The sequence below is a fragment of the Phalacrocorax carbo genome, chromosome 2, assembly GCF_963921805.1.
Source record: "Phalacrocorax carbo chromosome 2, bPhaCar2.1, whole genome shotgun sequence".
In the NCBI taxonomy this organism is placed as follows: domain Eukaryota; kingdom Metazoa; phylum Chordata; class Aves; order Suliformes; family Phalacrocoracidae; genus Phalacrocorax; species Phalacrocorax carbo.
Window position 1 is genome coordinate 94,243,349 of NC_087514.1, and position 22,474 is coordinate 94,265,822.

Here is a 22,474-nt window from a genome sequence, read left to right on the forward strand (position 1 = left end):
CCAAAGTAAAACCTTACATGCAGTGCTGGAAGGAAAAAAAGGCTGCTGCAAGCACCACAAATAGTGGTTGAAATAATATTTCAACAACAATTTTCAGTCTTGTATAAAAAGTGAAACACGAGACACAAAATTGTCTGAAATACAACAAAACTGCAAAGACCATGTTGAAAAATAAAAACACCGGGGGAGGAGACTGAGGAGGGGAGAGGAAGAAGAGGACAGATGAATAGCCAGTGGCACTCCTTACCGTTAGATGGTGCTATGCAGCTCCTAATGCAGCCTCCACCAGCCAAGCGGCATATTTGCTCTTTTTGCTCATAAATAATACATTTCAATCTCAGGAACCAGGATGGTTATGGAGTGCCACCCTGCTGCCACACACCGGCAGATGGTGCGTGCTTTTAATTAGGGCCTGTTCACCTATAATGTGACACTGGGGTGCGTGAGCAAGTGAGTGTGTGTTTGTATGTGTGAGGTTAATAGAATGTATTAAATATGAAAGCTCATTCTCATCTACAGCTGCTGTCCTAGCAAGATTTGAAGGAGAAGCTGCTTATTTCTTCCAGAAAAGAAACAACCCCAAATAATTAAGATGTATTGTGTTGCTTGATAGTGGATGTATTTGGAGTCACCCCACATACATAAACTGTGCAGAAACACAGAATATCTTCTGCAAGAAAGGAGGGATTTCCCAAAGATACAAAGAGCTGACAGAGATATATTTTTAGCTTAAAACTAAAAAACAACAACAAAACCCAGCAAGATCCATTACTGAGTACAAGTCTTTCAAAATGCAATACAAATGAGTAAATGCTATCTACATAAAAAAGATAGATGGGACTAAACCAAATTCTTCTTCAGTATAACACCTACAGACTGTTTTTTTTCCTGTTTTGTACATATGGTGCATTTAATTGTTCCATTTTCTCTCTTCGTCTCATTACTCCCAACAGTTGTTGAGAAAGAAAAGATATATACACTTGAAAGAGATCATCAGACCAGCTTTTATGTATAGTCAGAAATTTGCACTCTTCTTTCCTTTTATGATTTCTTTAAACCTTTATGAATGTTAACACCCAAATGAAGTTATTTTACATAGGCTTTAACACAATTCTACAGCGAAATCAATACATCTGCAGTTTTCTCTAAACACACTTCAAAGACTTGCTCTATATCCTGGTACTGCTCTTTACTAAGGTTACATTGAGATTCAATATATCACTTAAAATAAGGATGAGCTGAACTCAAAGCTCACACATAGTACTATAATGACCGTAAACCATTCTTTCTTCCCCACTGAGAGGTGCCAGAGGAACATTTCACCAGCACTCAAATTCTTTCAAAATTATCTAAAAAGCGTTAAGTCAAGATATAAACAAACTGGCAGTTTTGGGGTTTTTTTGTGTGGTTTTTTTTTTTGTTTGTTTGTTTTTAAACAACAGCTTTTTATATGCAACAACAGTTGTCAGCAGCATCAATTCCAAACCTCAATACTCTCTACGCTTCAAGAGTTTCTCAACTGAATAAGTACTAAAAGCTAGTACTAACATTAGGGTTGCAATATTGCTGCAAGTCCATGAACAAGTACAATAATGTGTGTAGCAACATGCAGCAAAGATACATATGCAGTGAAAAGAACTTGTTCATTCAGACATATCTGTTGTTTGTTTTTGGGTGTTTTTTTTTGTTTGGGTTTTTTTTTTTTTTTTAAGAGCACTACTCCAAAGATCTTAGGTTGATGAACTGACTGGTCAGCTTATCAGCTACTCTAATGGTGTGCATTTTCAGTTCAATAAGCATAAATGCCAAAACCAATCACGTACTATTTGAAGGCACAGCTCGAAATGCCAGTGGCAGAGAATATATGGCTATCTTCACAAAACTCTACAACATTAACCAAAAAGAAGCACTATCTGAAGACAGTGACAGATGAAAAGCATACCAGCATGTGAAATGGTTGCTGTACTTCATAGATGATTATTTACCCAAGCTGGCACAAAGGAACTGAGGGCATACAGCACTGCAACAAGTCTAAGCCAATGTGAGTGAAGGGGAGCTGCTGCAATTTTGCCATCCTCCCTGGTAGGCACAAACCCTCCTGCCTCCTTCAGATCAGCACAGCACAGCACAGCTCTGAGGTGAGCCAGTCCAACTTTGCAACCTGACAGAAGGACAGCCTACTAAAAGAGTTCAGGGTTGGGGTTTTTTTTGTGTGGGTTTTTTTGGTTTGTTTTTTTTTTTTTTTAATTTTTTTTTTTCTGGATTAGAAAGCTCCATCAGCTCTGCGTGGGACTGGATAAGCATTAGCACTGAGGAGGAGGGAATATAGCAGTACTGGTTTAGATGGATATAGTTTGCGACAGATCCCACCTAGAGAGGCCAAGCAAGTCACATAAACAAAGGGAACTCTTCAACGAGAAGGTACCAAGCAAGCTCTCCAGAGAAACAGAATGGGAAAGCAATTCTGCATACAGTACACTCAAACAGCTCCTATAGACCTTTGGGAGAGGTCCTAGGAATGCAACAGTGTTCATTAAGAAACATCATTGCAAATGAAAACTCAAAATGCATTTCACAGTTTACTATTTTTCTCACCATTCTTTGGAAACAGATACTGAAAAATGGCTGAAACATGCAATGAGGCATTTTCTTTTTGTCATCCAAGCGCACTGAAATTTTAATAGACAACACCTTTGATTTTATCTTCTGCAAAGACTTTATAGTGAGGTAGTGACAGCAGGACCCATGCAAGAGTGTACACTTGAATACAGTCACTCAGTGTGCTCTCACATATGCACACTCAAAACACTTTTCGTGATCTCTACTTACACACATTTGTCACACAATTAACTCCAAATTAAATCAAAAGTATGTACTCAATGGGTAATAGGCTCAGTGTGATGTTTTCAGCCCAAAGCCACTGCAGGTGGATGGCTATGCAAGGTAACAGATGCACATTAGTAGAAAATAGAAAGAATGGTTGGGAGTTAATGCGAGAACACCACCAGGGCCAAAACACTACCACAGACTCACAGGGAACAGGCCCTACTTGCTAAAGTTAAGAGACAGCCATGGCCCCAGATAATAGTAAAAACCAGAGAGTTATGGTTAGAAAACAGTCTTTTCCCTAATATTCAGTCATTCACCTCTAGCTTCAAAGAGTTAATCTTTGTCCTTCCCTGAAGCACCATTGAAAACGTAACATGTGTCCTCATAAAAATGAAGCCTAGAAGAAGCGAAGTCTGAAACAACAGCTTGTCATGGTTTTGCTGGGCCAGAGTTAATTTTCTTCCTAGTAGCTGGTATAGCACTGATTTGAATTTAGTATGAGAATAATGTTGATAACACATCAGTGTTTTAGTTGCTGCTGAGCAGTGCTTACACTAAATCAAAAACTTTTCAGCTTCTCACCTGACCCCACCAGCAAGGAGGCTGGTGGAGCACAAGAAGCTGGGAGGGGACACAGCTGGGACAGCTGACCCCAAGGGACCAAAGGGATATTCCGTACCATACGATGTCAGGCTGAAGAAAAAACTGGGGAGGTTGGCTGGGGGGATGCGGCTGCTGCTTGGGAACTAGGTGGGCATTGGTCAATGGTTGGTGTGCAACTGCATTGTGCATCACTTGCTTTGTATATTCTTTTATCATTATCCCTTCCTTTTCTGTCCTATTAAATTGTCTTTATCTCAACCCCCAGATTTTACCTTTTTTCCGATTCTCTCCCTGCTCCCACTGTGGAGGGAGTAAGCGAACGGCTCTGTGGTGTTTAGCTGCCTACTGGGTTAAGGAAAGATGATATTGCAACAGAGGTACTTCAGAAAATAATATCTGCTTGGGGATTTAGATATTTTTATTTCAAAATGTTTACTTATGTCATGCCTGACCAGAAAATTTAAAAAAATCTGTTTCCTTTGCAAGTCTTCACTCATGTATCTTTGTGCTCTGCTAAACTAGAGTGTAAGAAAAGACGCTGAAACACAGTGCAGACATACTTGCTTTTAAGTACACAGTACTATGCCTTCAAAATAAACCTGACCAAGCAATGGTTTTCTCAGCATCACTTTGCATTCACCAGTATCACAACATGCTAAAGGTTTAAGTCATCTTTCCAAGACAGCTTTACAAACACGTTGACATCTTGTCTTTGTGACTGTGAACAAATATAACGTATTAATGGATCACATCACAGTCATAGGCAACAAACTACAAGCCTTAATGGCTATTGCAAATTGTAAGTCACTGAGCACGTACGCAAAGATAGAAGAGGAGGATTGTGGTATGCAACCTGTGCAAGCAAAACAGACTGCAAGGGAAGAGGACAGCAGGTTAGAATCACAGACTGGTAGGGGTTGGAAGGGACCTCTGGAGATCATCTTGTCCAGCTCCCCTGCTTGAGCAGGCACACCCAGAGCAGGGGGCACAGGACTGTGTCCAGGCGGGTTTTGAATGTCTCCAGGGAAGGAGACTCCACACCCTCTCTGGGCAGCCTGTGCCCCTGCTCTGGCACCCTCACAGGAAAGAAGTTTTTTCTCATGTTTAGCTGGAACTTCCTATGTTCCAACTTGTGCCCATTTCCCCTTGTCCTGTCATTGGGCACTATTGAAAAGAGTCTAGTCCCATCGTCCTGACACCCTCCCTTTAGATATTTAAGTATTGATGAGATCAGAGACTATCAAAAAAGACACAAAATAAAAGGTGTTTTTTATTATTAGCTTAGGTTGTATTTAATAAATTATGGCAAGTGATCAGTAACCAACCTCTAGGAAGCCCACTGCGGCTAATAATTTTGAAATGAAGTATATGATGCTTTTATTCAAGGACACAATGTGCAGAAGTGCAATACTGGTTTACAACACAGTAATATTATATCAAGTGAGGGAGTCTTTTTATAAAAGGTCATTGTTTCCTTTCACTAACTATATTTTCTTACCACTTCTCCCTTCCAATTAACATCTATTAACTTAAGGTAGCAAAAGCATAAATTTTCAGAATTTCCCATTATTATTAGCAAAATGTGCACCAGCTGAGATTTGTCTAACTGAATTTTCAGAATTACATATAATTTAAAAATGGAAATTTTTTTTAAGAAAATATCTGCAGAAAAATAATTTCAGCTTACCTTAAACTTATTAGCATTAGTAAAAATATCTCCATGTACAGAATTACTTCAGAGGGAATTATTACTTTTATATTTACGTGTACGCATACATATTTCCGTATATGTATATTTACATTCTTTTTTCCTCTATAAAGGTCTCGTTAGAAGACACCAATAATGATGAGGCAAAAGCTGCATGCAATTACCATTTAATACTAAAAAAGAAGCATATGACAACAGATGTGTGTTTGGCATTGAGAGGCAAGTACTTAATAGGGAAGTAGTTGTGACTTGTCTAATTGAACACAGAATCAACAGAAGGGTGTGACACAATGTTTTATCAGCAGCACTGCCACCTCAAGTTACAGCACCACAATGATGACACCTTCCTGTTTTCTAAAATCAAAGCAAAGCCTATTCCTGGAACCAGGATTTGCTTGGGGGAGTGGGGGTGGTGGTACGAAGCTGGGAGGGGAGGAGAGAAGAGTAAAGAAACATGAAAATTAGACTGCTGGTTAAGCCAGTATTACTTCCTAAAATTTTCTAATCAAAGACCCTAGACAGTCTTCACAAAAAACTTACAGGATGAAACCTACAAGCCACTAATGGGTTTCTCTGCTAATATACAAAATAAGAGTTCCAATGGAATTGGCAAGAAATATGTCCGGAAGAGAACAGCTCTAGAGATACTGTATGAGAGAAGACTACCCCAAAGGAACAGAGAGGCAGGATAAAAATTGATGAACATTAGAAAACAGACTTGAGAGCTGGGACTGTGACCCAGTGCATATGATACATGCTGTATGATCAGATATAAGATTTGTAACTTATTTCTAAAGCAAATCTTGCTACTTTGTGTCCCACATCTCAAAACTTCTAATAAAAACTTCAACCCTGTCCCTGCAAGTTGCTCTAGATGACAAAAAGCTTCTGCATGCCTGTTTCAAAAGTTTCATTTTTTAAAATCAATCTCAAAACTGAAAATGCCTCCCCACACGTATATATATGAGAGACAAACTTGTGGCTGTTTTCAGGAAAATAGGACTTTTTTTTTCCTGACTGTATCCTTTGTCCACTTTGTGCCTGTATGCATTTCAAAGAAGAGAGCATGGATGACTACCCCACCAACAGGATCACAGCTTCATTCATGTTGGAAAGCAACTCAGGTCTCTAGTCTCACCTCCCGCTGCAAGGAAGGTCAACAAGGGGATCAGACAAGGCTATTCATGGCTTTGTCCAGTGAGGTCTTGAAAACCTGGACAGTGACTGGACTGCCTCTCCGGGAATCATGCTCAATCGCTTGGCTGTCCTTGTGGGGAAAAAAAGCTTCTCCTTAAAGCCAGTCTGAAAACCTCTCTTCCTTCACTTTCCATCTGCTGTCTCTTGTTCTCCTGCCAGCCACCTCCTGGGTATGCTGAGGTGCTGGCTACTATTAGGTTACCTCAATGTTGTTTCTTCTCCAGGCTGAACCAACCCAGATCCCTCAGCCTTTTCTCACGCGGCAAGTGCTTCAGCCCCCAATCACCGTGGTGGTTTCTGCTGAGCTTGCTTCAGGTTATCCATGTCTTTCCTGTGTGTGGCGGGGTGTGGGGGAGGGTTGAGGGGAACAAGACTGGATACAGTACTCCAGATGCAGTCTAACAGGCACTAAGTAGAGGGGGATAATCACTCCCCCCAGTCTGCTGGCTGAGCAACTGTTCATACATCTCAGGATGCTCTTGACGACCTTTGCTGCCAGGGCACACAGCTGTCTCTCTGCGGGGATCCCTAGCCCCATTTTGGCAGAGCTTCTCCCTGGCCAGTCAGTCCCCAGCCTGTTTTCTGGCTGGGGCATCTCGTTGCCAGGTGTAGGACATTTTACTTGTCCCTACTGAATTTCATAAAGTTGCTGTTGGCCTTTTCCTTCAGGCTCCTGAGGTCCCTCTGGACAGTAGCCCTACCATTGAGCACACTGGCCTCCCAATCCAGTGTCATCTGCAAATTTAATTAGCAAGCACTGTTACTTCCTCTGGGTCACTGATAAAGACATGAAACAGGATGAGTCCCAGGATCAACCCCTGAAGACCCATTAACTACCATCCTCTAAGCCCTAGCATCCAACCAGTCTTGAAGTTTCATGGTTGTCCACCCATTCAGATGATAACACCCTAACTTGGATACAAGAATGTTGTGGGAGTCATTGTTGAAAGCCTCCCTAAAGTAGTAGTGAACAACATCCACTGCTCTCCCCTTGTTCACAAATCCAGGCAATCATGTTGGTCAGGCATGACTTGTTCCCGAACACTGAGAACTGGTGGTATTCATGATCCTAGAATACTATCAGTCCTATTCATAGTTAACGACGACTATTTTTACAGTTCTTTGAAACATACATTTTTGTTGCTATATTTCTAAAAATAAAAACAGTTATTGGCTTAATACTAAGTGTAAAGAATCTCTGCAGAAGCGAGTGCTTTTCAGAAGGTCAGGGTTAAAAGAAAAAAGGAAATATGTCCAAATGAAAGCATTCTTTTAATCTTAATTGGAGTTGCAACTGCAATATTATATTGTAGAAGAGGTTAAAAGAGGGTTACCAGTGAAGGATCCAATCGAATAAGTTGTTTAGTTAACGAGGCACCGGGCAAGGATGCGCTATAGGAACTAGAAACCGAATTTGCCACAGATGAAGAGTGTCCTGATGGCCTGAAATGACAAACAGCTCTCTGCTAAACTTTCACTCCTAAGACCCTGCCAACTGCTCACCAGGACAGTCAGGTAGCTCAGCAGTCCAATTACGAGGTAGCGAATGCCTTGAAACCAAACCACAAGTTCAAATCCTGACAAGGCTGATTTCTCTCTTCCTCCTTTTGAGGCAGATCTATGCTGTTCCATTTGCCATGCTGCTATTTCTGAACTGTTCTTAAGAAAAGCCTGGCTTGCTGTGAATTGCCATTACAAATTCCATTATACTTTTCTGCAAAGATTAGAGTTTTAGTCCAATGCTGCGGCCAAAATTTCTCTCTTCAGCATGGCTAGCTGTTACCTTCCATTCTAAGAAGAGACGCAGTTTAGCTTGTGACTTGGGTACCCTGAAGAGGGAGGGCTAACTGTATTGCATCTCTTGGTGGCTGTAACTGTTCATTTAGAAACCCATGAGGTGCTAAGCAGCCTTGCTGGATGCACATATTTCCCACTTGTCAGTGGAAAATTATTTGTCTTTGATGAAGCAATAGTGCTTAGTTTTTTTTAAATTAAGCAACAAGGCATAAAGCCTTGGGATATTCTAACTCCTTGGACTCCAGTGTGGTTGGTCTGGACGATGATGATATTTCGATAGGACATTTCTGAAGCACAGCATTATTTCTGAAACTAAAGATTTATATTTAGTAAATATCTAGTTACAGTACCCATATTATTCTTTTATTATGGAAATGATAAAAATGCCAATCCCTTAAAAGAGAAAAGGGACTAAGTATCAGAAATATGTTGACAGCATATATTTAAAAAAAAAACAACAGATATTTTGACTTATGAAAGACTTTAAGAAACAGTTTTCTGAAGGTTATCTGAGGTGAAGTTTTGTTGGTCATTTTGACAGGCTAGTAATTTTGAGTGTATGGAACAGACTCCTAACAAAGTTTTACTTTGCAGAGGTGATCCTTGGATTCTAGTAATAAAGATGCTTAATACTGCCTCTTTAGATTTGCTTGTGTAAACCTGTGCTTTTTGAGAAAGAAGAATTTAAGCATCATAGGTCCAAAATGAATCTAGTAAAAGAAATTACACTGAAATTAGATAGGATCCAGTCATCTCATGACAAAGACAACAATAAACCATAAATATAATTTATTAAACAATCCATATGAAGTAACAGACCACCTGTTCTATCTGCTTACAGACAACATACTAGAAGTTACAGGATTTGGAATATTGGAGTTATTCTCCAAACTTTATCTTCTCATCCATTTCCATCAGCTTTACAGTTCTTCCAGAAATTTTTTTCTTGTAACTCAGTCAGTAGTGACAGACATCCCCCACTGGACCTCCCATCACCATATGGCTCAATGACCTTCCCTCATTTATAGCAAAGCACTGCATGTTTAGTTTAGCAAATCTGCAATATCAACTTTGACAACAATGATGGATATTTGAAATTACAATGTATACTTAGCAGCATAGAAAATTCTAATCTATGCAAAGCTTATTAGTCAAATCTAGAGCCTAAAAAAAATCAAATTGGAATGCATAACACAAAATCACCATCCCACTTTGTGCATACAACAGTGTACTGAATATAATTTTTAGACTTTTGGGATTGTAAATATAGTGCCTTTGGACAATACATGAAATGTTTCAGGAGGCTCATTTACAGACTCCTGTGATTATGTTACCAGAGGCTCAGAAGAAAATAAGCGCAGGTTGTTTTGTACTCTATGAATGCTACCTGAGGCACAGAAAGTCAAGTGAACTAGATCTTCACTTCTGTATTTCTTCTGTTTAATTAGTTACAGGATATGGAAGTTTTCATAAGCTTTACAGGCGATAACACTAGCACAAAGGAAACGGGGGCTGAAAATCCCAGCCGCAGCCAAGAGTGGAACAGTAACCTAGAAATGCAGTGGGTACAAACTCCACGTGTCACTTCATCCCTATGGGAAATCAGATGCAGCATCTTACATGATAAAAGAGTGGAAGGAACCATGGGTGAACAGAGGCAAGGTCTGAAGGTAAAAGACTATTCTGCTTGGCAAAGCTGAGTGACTGGTTCACTCACAGGCCATGCCAGAGAGGCAGATTTGAGGTTCTGAGGCAGGCAGAGCTGATCTTCATCCATGTAAATTACACAGCACCTCTATGCACCAGGCATAACGTGCCAGAACTATCCACCACATCTTTCCACAGCATACAGCTCTCCACTCCTTGTACCTCCCAGGTGCTATCAGCACAAACAAGCACTGAAAAAAGCTAGACCCTTTGCAGGCTAATTATGAAACAATATGCCCACAGCTCTTGATCTTTGGACCATAATGATAATGAGCTAAGACAAACCTGAGACCTCTGCTAGATCCAGTAAAATAAATTCAGCTTCTCAGGACCTATATATCCTGCATATCTTTCTGGAGTCCAGAAGTAACATATGAATCAAAGTAATACTAAATCCTAAGTAACACAACATTCCTGAAAGCTACTTCCCATAAAAGAAAAAAAAAAGGTTACACCCATTTTCCTATTATTTTTCCTACAGTTACTCTAAAAACAATGTAGGATGGATGTTCTATCTGCCAATTATGAAGCTAAGAGCATCTACCAGCCAAAAATGTTTCTTTTGGGCTATGTATAGCTTCCACCTCTAAAATCATGGTGCATGCACTCTTACTCTCCAAACTGTAGATCCCAGCATACAATGCAATACTTTGATTTGACCAGGCAATATATAATTTAATATCAGACAGAAAAATGAGATTAAATTTAAAACTCAAGCTATGCTAGTCCAGTGAACAGAAGTCATTCAATAAACCTGCTGATGGATCTTCTGTGTGCTGAAGCAGTTTAATCTAACCACTATAAAAGAAAGGGACATCAGAGATATTCAGGAAGACAAAGAGTGATCAATTTTCTTTCTCCAAGAAAAGAAACGTTGATAAAGTATTGCCTTTTAATCTAATCAAGCCCAAGTATGTTAAGTTCAGATGCTAAAATTTAAAGGTGAAGATAAAGCTAAGGGAAAGGTCAGTAATTTTTAAAGAGTTTTCCAGTCAACCTCTTAACAATCTCTCACAGAGGCTTAGACTATGAAGGCGAAAAAAAATTACCTTATTCTGTTTCTATAATATATTACTATATACACATATTCTATTGAACAAGAGTAAGTTCAGACTGGTACATTTATATATTACAAAAAGTTCTGCATTTCAAGCCAAAAATGTGTTACAAAACCCCCAAGATACTACTTAATAGCTAATTAAAAGTCACAACAAAATATTCACTCACATGAGTGAGTCATGAGTCACATTCATTCACTTTTTGACCTTTATCTGCAAGTAAGAAAAAAACCCAACAACCCCAAACAGCAAACACCAACTCTTTTCCCTCCCATAAGCACATGGCTGTAAGGAGAAGTTCTTCTCAGATAAGATTTACTCTATATGTGGAATTAACATCTGGCTTAAAACTCAATAACTCAGACAAGTACTGGCTAAGGCTACTGCATGAGATATTAGGAGAGGAGAAGAGGTATGAAGAGTGGTCTATTTATCATAACAATGTTTTCAGTATAACATTTTATGACCAGGGCATATTACCTTCCCTTTGACATGGGACATGACCTTCCATTCCCCAGGGTAGCAGAAAAGGTTTCCAATCTTGAAACAAATTACCCACAGAAGTTGCAAAAGCTCCAGGTCCCTAGCTAATGGTAGCAATAACTCGCACTGATAGAGAATTTCGCCCTCAAGGATTCCAACAAGTTGTTGGGAAATAAATAAAACCCCAGAATCAAGCCTCCAAATCCATACCGGTTAGTAAGTACTGCCACTCATTCACAGAACGAGGACTTCTGTATAAGTATATATTTGTTTGCTCAACACTGCATCTCTGCAGTTGGTAGGACTATGTTCATCCTATGACCCCATTGCTTTTGGAGGTGTTTGTGAAGGTGCCAGCACCAGTTTGATAACTCTTCATCTTAACATTCAAAATCTGCAAATAATAGGCCGCAATTTTTGGTATAAATTACAAACTGAAAATAATAAATTAATAAATTTAGTAAAAAATCTGCTCAGTAGCTCTGGAAATCAGGAAACCTATTTAGAGGTCTACACAAAATGTATTTCTTATTATTTTGTAAACAAATCACTCAAACATTTATTTTCATATTGCAAATTAGTCAGGTCAGGGAAAAAGCATTATGAGTGAGACATCTAATTTATTTTGGACAGCGATAAAACTACTTAAATCAATCAATAAATGTTCCTCCCTTCAAAACTATTTTACATATGAAGACCATTAATTCGCAAACCTATTTGCTAATTTATTGGACTAGAAAAATGCTGTGATATTTTAGACGAGTCAAAGATGTTTTCTGGAACTTAGTGACAGGTTAGTTTCAAGGCAGCACAACATGTTTCTATTTGACATAATTCAGGCTATAAACTTCCAGGATGTACTATGTTTTAAGCATTTCATTTGAGCTGTATTGACTTTAAAGCATTTTCCTGAGAAGGAAGCAGTTTTATGTTATTTAAATAAAAGCATTGATTACAAGGGGAGGCACATTTTGATGAATGAATGAATTATTGTTTCACAAAGAATTCCATTAGTGATTCAACCCAAAACTTGATGGCTTGTACCTAGCCCCTTCCACTCCTAGTTCCCCTGTTCTTAACTGTGATTAAGAATGGAAATAAATGATGGCTTTTGAACTTGGCACCCCCCCAGCTACCTTTAACTCTGTCACTGCTGTTCTAACACGGTCTGCATAAAAGTGTTTAACATTCACTGAACGTGTAACCGTCATGGTTACACAAGATATCAACAAGATAAACCTATTTTCTCCAACACCAAGGCTCTGAGGAAACCTACGTTCACATTTCTCCTGCTTATGCAAACAATGAACAGATGTTTACATCTGCCTGTGACTGCAACTGAGCACTGTGATAATCTGTATGTTTGTTGGAGAAACAAATAATGCAGTAAATAAATACCACCATGCAAAAATACCACATCCTGCAACAAATACTAGTTAGCAGAAATCACGTGCTGTGAAAGAGAAAGATGGAGACAACTCTTTAAAGACCAACTTCACCAGGTACCATAAATTGTTCTCCTAAGCACTTTAAGTCACAGCACTAAGTTCAATTATATAAGCTTCAGTACCATAATGGATTAGTGATTATTGCCAATATATTAGAACTCATTATAGTTTCAGGGAAATACATTAATTTTTTTTTAAAAATACATACTTTCTCTGGCAGCTAAAATAAGACAATCTTATTTTTATACAAGCTAATGCTTTAGAAAGAGGTCTTTAATGGTTCCAGACCAGTATATGCCAGACAAGCAGACTCAGATGGACTGTCAAGACCTGGCAATGAAGTCTGTGGAGAATCTGACCGCTGTCATATTCAGAATCCCACAAGACATTTGGAAGCTCATGCTGATTTGATATAAAATGTTCATGGAGCTATACTTATTTAAATACTAGGTTTTTTGCAAAGTATATAAAAATACAGTTAATTATGTCAACTTGTAAATAAGCATTTTCTAAATTTAAATTAAACATCTTTTGATCTAAATGCTATCGAGTTCAAGAAAAAAAAAAGCACTGCAATTCAATGGAGATTCATTTGTAATAAGACTAACACACATAGCATACTTCCACTAGCTTCCACAATGGCTTCACAGTTTGCTTTAAACAGAAATTTTTGAAAAAGGATTACTGGGATGCAGAAGTGAATTCCTGACTTCTTGACACCAATACATTCATTCATGTGTACACACACACAAAGTATTTAGTTTGGGTATAGGCTTCTTTTCTTTACAAGACCTAAATGTGATTTAACCAATTGCTTTTTATTTAAAAAGGTAGAAAAATATATCTAAGCAGCAGCTTTTCCCAAGACTTTGTAACAAACATAATGTGGAAAAACAGTCTAGTCCTAAGTATTTTGAGTCTATGAACACCAGCCAAGCTTGGCATTTAGCCATTCACAGCACAGGACCTTCAAATTTTCCTGAAGAATAATGTAAAGATTTTTTCATACAGATTCTCTTAAGGAAGACAGCATCTAAACACAATTAAATTCTTTCACTGTTATCATATTAAATGTTCAGTTGTGCACTGCATCCTGAGAAAAACGTTAGAATTTTATACAGAGATCAGGTGAAAAGGAATAGAATAAAAATTAGAAAAAAAATTAAGGGAAAAGGGCCATTCTCCTAGCTATAATTTTGTCTGAATGATCTGTGGCATCTTCATTCTGGAGAAAGAACTATAATATAGAGAAGAATCCCAGAAAATATTCCTCACCGAGGACATCCTCTGTACAGAGTTCTGTGCAAAACAGTAATGGAGCTCCTGGGCCAAGTATTCACACAGGCAAGGAAACAATCAAGAAAGTTTTCTATTCATGCCCATTTTACTTGGAAAAACAGACAACCATGTACAATCTGGGACTATACTTTCTTGGTCAGAAAGCCCAAAAAACTATGGGAAGAGCTTTATCTAAGAGGCAGTTCAGACAGCATCCTTGCTATCCGTTGCTGTAGCAAGCAGTTTTTTGCCTGATTGACTGCAGGTTGTGGTTTTTTTTTTAATTACTTTGATTTTGTTTTAATAATCCAGAATGCTGATCCTCTAAAGAATACTTGAAATAATAGCCTGTGTCTACAGTGTCTTGAATAAGTCTTGATGTTACGAGGTCAGCGTCTTTTCATCATGGGCAACATACAGATGGATACAGTAGGAATTAAATGTTAAAGCCACACCCAAGAGTAAGGAAAGGAGGTGGTGAGCTAGGACAGCATTTCAATACTTAAAAACTATTACTACATTATGAAGTGTTTTTCATTTACCAGAAATCATACGCAAATATGTCTATTGGCATGAATCACTGCCAGAGGCAGTAATTTTTCTATTAGTTTTATTAGTACTAAAAAAATTCTAGTGGTAATTAAATTTTATGTAAAAAGAAAAATGTCCTTGCTCTATTATGCTACACAAAGAGCGCAAATAATGTCTTGGATAACCACAACATCAGATTTACTCAATTTGGGTGCCTTTACTAAAATAACGAAGTCCATTAATCAGTCTTTTGAGGAAGCAACCACTCATTAAATGTCTTTCAACTATAAAACTTAAATTTTTCTAGAACTCTGTATGCCATGTATGTGCTCCAAACTCCCCCTCCAAGTTATTACTATTGAAAACTCTCCTCTGCAAAAAAAAAAAAAAAATCAAGAAAATTACATCAAAACCAATATGTAGATATCCTTTATTGTTTAGGAACAGCATAATTTTACAGGGGTAAGTGAATGTATTTGGAAAAAGACAGTTGTACATTTAACTCCAAGAAAGGAACTCCTAATGAACATGATCAACAGAACTTTGATGGAATGATTTTCAGTTGGGAAATGTTGCTATCAAAAAATCAAAACATTTGGCAAAATTGTTTCCATTTGGTTTAAGATTTCTTTTCAGAGAAATACGTTCTGATGGTATCTAATGGTTATGTTTTGACATTTTTGGAACAGAATACCTTAGTTGTCTTTCCAAAGTATTTTAAACATAGAATACTGAAGTCAAACGCAAATACTTCAATACCGTCAGACTCAAAGTCTGACAATTCAAAATCATGTTCCTGTGCCTCTAGATTTTCCCCCAAAGTGCATGCATTTCCATGTTTTACTACAGTTCAGAGTGTAAACATCTCAGTCCTTTCCACAGTTTCCATCCTAATCAGCAGATTGAGCACCATCCAGAGCTCTTAAAATACTGACATCTCTATTCAAGCATACATTATTCTGACAGAGTAAGGTAATATACATAAAAGACCCTAAAATAACATAAGAGCAAAATATCTGCATGGTGCGTGGTCACTAAAATAACGGCTAAAATTTAACTCTCCAGGGAAAGAGACATTAATAAGGCCAACCACAAATCTGTGTGACTGCCTGCAGAACTCATCTGCAAACATACAGTGCCAGTTTACCCATGATTTTGGGTCATGCTGCTGCCAGGACAATACAAGCATCTGCAACAGTGTAGGATGAAAATTACCCTGCACCCTGGGCTCATGAGCACCACAGCTGCTTACAGCCCTGACTTCTTTATACTTTTCAAGATTACAGAGATAGCCACGTACTCATCATGTAGGAAATTAACTCAAACCCTCCTAAGTTTATTATCACTCAGAACACAGCCAGCATTACATGACAGAGGGAAAAAAAAAACCAAACCAGTAAAAATCACAGAATGGTGGGGGTTGGAAGGGACTTCTGGAGATTATCTCCTCCAACCCCCCCTGCTTGAGCAGGCACACCTAGAGCAGGGGACACAGGACCGTGTCCAGGCGGGTTTTGAATGTCTCCAGGGAAGGAGACTCCACAGCCTCCCTGGGCAGCCTGTGCCGCTGCTCTGGCACCCTCACAGGAAAGTTTTTCTTCATATTCAGGTAGAACTTCCTGTGTTCCAGTTTGTGCCCATTGCCCCTTGTCCTGTCGTTGGGCACCACTGAAGAGTCCAGTCCCATCCTCTTGACACCCACCCTTTCAATATTTTTAAGGATTGGTAAGATCCCCCTCAGTCTTCTCTTCCCCAGGCCTCTCAGCCTTTCCTCATAAGCAATAATATTAATAAGGAAAATAAGTTATCCACTTTCTTTGCACAGGCAAGCAAAAAACAGATGGTGTAAAGCTGTGGTTCAGTCATTTCCCTCCCAGAAAGAAGTCTGACAGCTCTGCTGGACAGAACTGACAATTTTATTTTTTGCTGTATTTCTTAGCTATAAACCATCACTTTGGACAGAACACGGTACTTTCTATAATGTGGCATGTCTGTTTTCTCATTATTGATTTGGATTTTTTTGTTTAAACACCATTTAGTCTTTTTTTCCTCCCTAACAGCAAAACATGTTACCAAGAGCTGACAATCTGCTGGCAGATCTCATCAATCACAAACTTCATTAGGAGAACCAGCAAGAAAAAGGCTTATTCAGCTTGGATAACTGTCCCATGTAAAATTTTAACATGGTAGTTAAATTACCTGAGTGATAAAAGTGCAAAAAGAACCAGTGACCAGATTCTATATACCTGGGACAAAATCAAAGAAAGGTTTTTTCAATTAAAGTGACCAAATAAGTTATGTTGGGAGGAAGAGAAAGAAACCCATTTTTGAAAAAGCATGGAGTTTTAAAATTTTATTTGGTGTGAATTATGTTGTTGAAAGAGTTGTTAGCAGAATCTTAAAAGCTTTATGGCTCCTTGAAGAACAGGTCATTATGCAAGTACAGGTCAACTCAGCCCATACTTGTGCAAAAATCCAGCCACTCTCCTGAACACTCTGATCTGGTGCCCATATGTACCCGACTGTTCCCACAGCCTGCTCCTTCCCCGGTTTGAAGAACCATTGAGACAGGTGCCATGCAGAAGTAGACAGCCTGAGGTGCTATGGCAGTCACAACTTACTCCTGGGACATCCTCCTTCCCTACTGTTACAGGAGTAAGACAAGGCACCTTCTGCACAGCTCCCCTCCTTTGCATGGGCTCATTTGGCATGGCCAGAAGCAGCTTTTGCTGAAATCCAAGAGCATTAACCCCCTCAGCCCATGGCCCATGAGCAGAAAACCCTTGCAGCCTGCCAAGTCAACCTACTCGATCAACTCTTAGAACCCCTCTTTCCCCAAGGAATGGACTATAGGCTAGACTGGCATGCAAAGCAAGGGGAAAGTTAGTTTATTAAATGAACAACATGAAATGTCATCTACGGACAATGATTTTACCTCATATAGCCCCTCGTACAAGTTTCTACATCAGGTAGACTGCAAGAGGACCCACAAAGGTCCTATATATTGAATTAAGTTGCAACGTGTAGGAAAGCTTCCAGGTCCTATATGTAAGAACAGGATCAAGGAACAACTGCAATATACTGATTGTGCGCTCATGCTCCACCAAAAGTCCATTTCAATCCAAGTGACACAGAGTATTAAGAGGCTAGATGCCCAGATGTCAAGGAGAAAGAAAAAAGTTGCATTTATTCTCAAACAACTAATAACAACTCTCAAACAACTCTGACACTACAGACAGCAATAAAATGAGCTTGTAAGACAAACATAAACTCCTGGAAGACAGATAAAAGCAAAGAAGGCAGAAAGCTGAGGTAGGATTTAATACAGACATGAAATGATTTTTCATGTTGCTTCTAAAAAATATTAAGAATTGGAATTCCATATGGGAAATGAGAGGATGAACACATTTAGAATGTTGGTTTTGTTTAATATCTCGTGTTAAATTTATGTTCAAATACAACCTAAAGCAGTTTCACATCTTCTTCCAGAGCATAGTATCTAAAAATCTTGCCATTAAAGCGTGCAGAAAAATGAAAATAACAAAGCATATGCCAGTATAGTGCTAAGTTCAAGTTCCTCACCTTAGCCTAAAAAGTTGATCAGCACACTCACTAGCTGAGCAAGACTTTAATATGGGTAGCAGTTAGTAAGAAGTTTAAAAATGGAGATGACTGACAGTGGAAAAGCAACAGAAACAATGAGAAATGGTGCATTGCTAAACCAGACCCCTTGTCCAAATGTTCAAGGATGGCTCTCTATTTTCAGGTTTAATCAGGAGCCACAATCAATCTTTACAAAACAGCAGCTGGCATCTGACATAGTTCGTTCTTCCATTTTCCTATTTGCAAAAAGCAGGCTAAATCTTGCATACAAAATGACCATCAGCTGAAATATTTTCTTAAATGCAGATCAGCTTATTTTTCATGTATATATCAGTAAGATTTACCCCCTCTACACATACAGAATACCTGGCCATCTGTGCCCAATTTAATGACACTGACTATGAACAGAAGACTTTTTTTTTTTCCTCCCCAGACCCATCTGGACTTACGGGAGTAGCAATGCATTGCCACAAAGGAAAAATAAGTAAGCGTTTTATTTTGGTGAGTATCATTGTTCTTTACTGACTTCATGCATGCAGAAGACCTCGAACTGTAGAAACAAAAGTTCTAATGTTAAAACTTCGTCTCAAACTTTTACATTACATTGAGATGTTTAGCTTGACACAAAAGACACAGGAATCACAACCTTTTTTTTCCAGAACAGCTTTAATGCCAAAAGAGTAAATACACCTTAAGAAAATGCTCTTCCCTGCATAGTGGAATCTCTGAATTTTTACTTCCTAAACTTTCCTTCAAAACAAAACAGCCACACTTATCATAAGATAAATGAGTTATCAAAAGATAAATGATGACTGAGATTTTTAAAATTAAGATTTTCTACATGTTGATAAAATCTTTCAGAGAAAGATTAAATCAAAATCTGTATGAAGTTTAACAAAGACCAGTGCAAGATATAAACAAAAAGCCCAGCACAGGCTAGGATCTGTGTGGCTGGGGAGCAGCCTTGCCAAAAGAAACAGGGGGTCCTGGTGGACAAGCAGCTGAACATGAGCGAGCAGCATACCACTGCAGCAACGAAGGCTATATCTGCAGGGGTGTTACTAACAGAGATGTGATCATCCCACTCTACTCAGCACTTGTCAGGCTGCACCTGGAGTACCGTGACCACGATTCCAGAAAGATGCAGACAGACTGGAGAGGCCCAAGGAGGGCCACAAAGATGAACAAAGGGCTGGAGAACGTGCCCTATGAGGAAAGGCTAAAGGAGTTAGGACTCTCCTACCTGGATAAGAGGAGGCTCGGCTGGGATCTCATCACAGCTTTCCAGTACTTAAAGGGCAGCTACAAAGAGAGGACAAGGGGCAATGGGTACAAGGTGCACTGGGAGAGGTTTCATCTGGACATTAGAAATTTTTTTACAGTGAGAACCATCAAATCACTGGAACAACCTCCCCAAGGACATGGTAAAGTCCACATCCCTGGAGGTTTTCAAGACGCAACTGGACAGGGTGCCAACAATCTCACCCGGGCTCCCTTTCCCATGAAAGGTTGGACCAGATGATCTTTGGAGGTCCCTTCCAACATAGGCTGTTCTATGGTTCTATGTCCTATGATTCCCTAAAATCAGATCAACAACTATGCCATTCAAATCGGGAAAAGCAATTGGCACTGAAAAAATTTTTTAACTTTACTCGGCTTTGTTGCTAAACTAGCATTGATTTGCAAAAATTAGACTTACTAGTTTAATATCTTGAAGCATATGTCTCAGATGAAACTGCATGTATTCAATTAACTTGTTTCCAATGCAAAACCTGTTTTGACAAATCTCCTTCCCCAATTCTTCTATATTCTGGGTAGTTCTATTAATTAATCAAATAATATCGCACATTTTAATAGAAAAATCAAATCCATTAAAATACAATTTATTTAGATATTTTTTCATCTCTGTGTAAAAACAGTGCTTCCACCAGTTAACACAGAACATAAGGGATCACTGAAATAAATATACAATAAATCAAGAAATACCTTAAAAAACCAAATTATTTGCAGAAAAATTCCAATACAGAGACTTAAAGCTTCTGACATTGCTCCTAACTACAAGAAATCAAAGAATTAGAAAGGAGGCCAGCCAGAAGCACAGCACGTGATGGTTCCCAGAACCTCCTAGCCAGTGTTTGTATCTTTATAGGCAAAGGAAGGCTGGGGACCTGAAAAACCATAGTAATGTTGGGCTAGAATCTTTGGACCTTATCCATGCCAACCTCACACTTGAAGCAGGCCTACCCTCAACGATGTCAGGTCAGCCATGGTGCTGTTTGGTTAAGCCTATCATGAAAACCTTCAGAAACAGATGCCAAAATCTCTCAGAGCAACCTGCTCCAGTCCTGCAGTACACTTCTAGAGAAAACCTTCTTCCATTAGATTCTCATGTGTTTTGATCACTGAGCTTCAGTCTTGCTAAACAAACAGAAACTTTAAAGTTCAGGTTATTCTCATTTGCAACCAGATGTGTTTTAACAGCTTTCACAAGTTTAAAAATTCCTCTCTCCTGTACCAAAAAGACACAACATTAAGCCATATATACAGAAATTGCAAATAAAATTCTATTTAGAAATTATCCCTTCAATCAATGTAGTTGAGACTATAATCTGACACGTTATAAACTGTCAGAGGACCTACTTTTTGACACCAAGCAGAAGAAAACAGTACACTCATTAAGAACCACTTTTTTTGACTCAAAGCCCATCTCCTCTCTTTGCATATTGATTTTCCTCCAGTACAAATCACTCTTCCTTCCTCAGTGCGTCTGCATGGGTAATAGGGCAGAAGGGCAGACATGAAATTACTTACAGTCTACTAAATTCTCTCTCCCTGCTGTTAAAACCTGGCCAACACATCTGGACCTCCAAACACTCCATAACATTTAATGCAGGGCTCTGGACGTGCTCCTGTGTGTTGTTATTCTGAAGGCTGTCAGTGGTGACCTCAATTACTTTAAGACGTGAACATTATTCTTGACAGTTACGGCACTAAAAGTTCTTTTGGGTGGTAGAAGAAAATTTCGTACTACCAGATGACATATAGAACAAATTTACTAGGAAAGTCACAAAAAAGAAAATTGATTTTTCCCTCACAATCTATACATACACATTTAAGAGAAAAAGCACAGCAAGCAAGGAAGGAGACAATAACCAGCTGATCGTACCCCAGATGCACACTTACAAATACAAGTTTGCAATAACGAAATATTCTGAAATTCTCTGAAATTATCAATCAATAAGAGTAATATTTAATACTTTCTACTTTGCTACAAATGGGTTCTTTACAAAGTCATTAGGTTTGCCTCAGCGTATTACCATATCACATTACAGCAGCCCTGAGGACACAGCAGGACTGCTTATCTTGGCATAGAAGGCGGTAGTGGGGCGTCCATTTTTACTATGGGTGCAGCATAAACATCAAGGCAGAATCGTTGTGGTCCCAGCAGATCACTATGTATAATAGCTGCCGATCACTTCTTGCTAGAAACTGGTGTTGCTTTTAGTGTTCACAAGTGTGTATATACCGCAAGATTTTACACAGTTGCTGATTTTATAGTATCTAAGAACAGGCCCATCAAAACCTGGGATCTTTCCTTTAAGAAAAGGAAAAACTTCCACTGCAATATGGTGCCAAAAAAATTCAGACATTCAAGGTAAACATGTATCTTATGATTCCTATCCCTTATAATCAGCTAGTATAGAAACACTACAAGAAACAGAACAAAAAGTTTTACATTGTGTTAAGCAGAAAACTAACCAGTACAGCTTTTGTTGTGGGATAATTAACCTTGCCCTTGAGCTGCAAGCCAGTTTCCATACAACCAAAATCCCCCAAGTACATACTTCATTTTTGGGTAACCTGCAGAGGGAGGGGTTAGGCTCCAGGTATGGTTTATAGAGAAGAAACAACAATTTCCCAAGTCCCCTGTGCACCATCAGCAAGGAGCTGGGCAGAGGCTGATCCACATGTGGTCTGTGAGACTGGTGCCACCCATTACTGGTACAACCACTGTGCAGTGTGCTGCCTTGCTTCCTCCCACTGATGTGGGCTCAGCTTCCTCAGTGACCACCCCCCAGCACAAGCCCATTGCTGAAAACATGCTGTGGCCCAGGCAGGAGCTACATTCAACTGTTCACTAACTTCACATCTCACCTCAAGCCATACCCATTACTTACAGTCCTCTCTTTGCTAGCCAGGATAATGGCAAGCTGGGATACTCAGGACAGCAA

The 22,474-nt window shown here is 39.0% G+C and overlaps 1 protein-coding gene across 5 annotated transcripts in view; it reads right to left on the reverse strand.

Annotated features, from left to right (window-relative positions):
- The window catches only part of LYRM4 (LYR motif containing 4), a 94,871-nt gene that overhangs the window by 71,283 nt on the left and 1,114 nt on the right, over window positions 1–22,474 (reverse strand). Inside the window, exon 2 of one of the 5 annotated variants that reach the window (XM_064443548.1) lies at window positions 19,486–19,544. The exons of the other annotated variants lie outside the window; for them this stretch is intronic. Within the exon in view, the coding sequence (XP_064299618.1) occupies window positions 19,486–19,517 (32 nt within the window). The 5' untranslated portion in view covers window positions 19,518–19,544. The remainder of the gene's footprint in view (window positions 1–19,485; window positions 19,545–22,474) is intronic. 5 annotated transcript variants of the gene reach the window in all.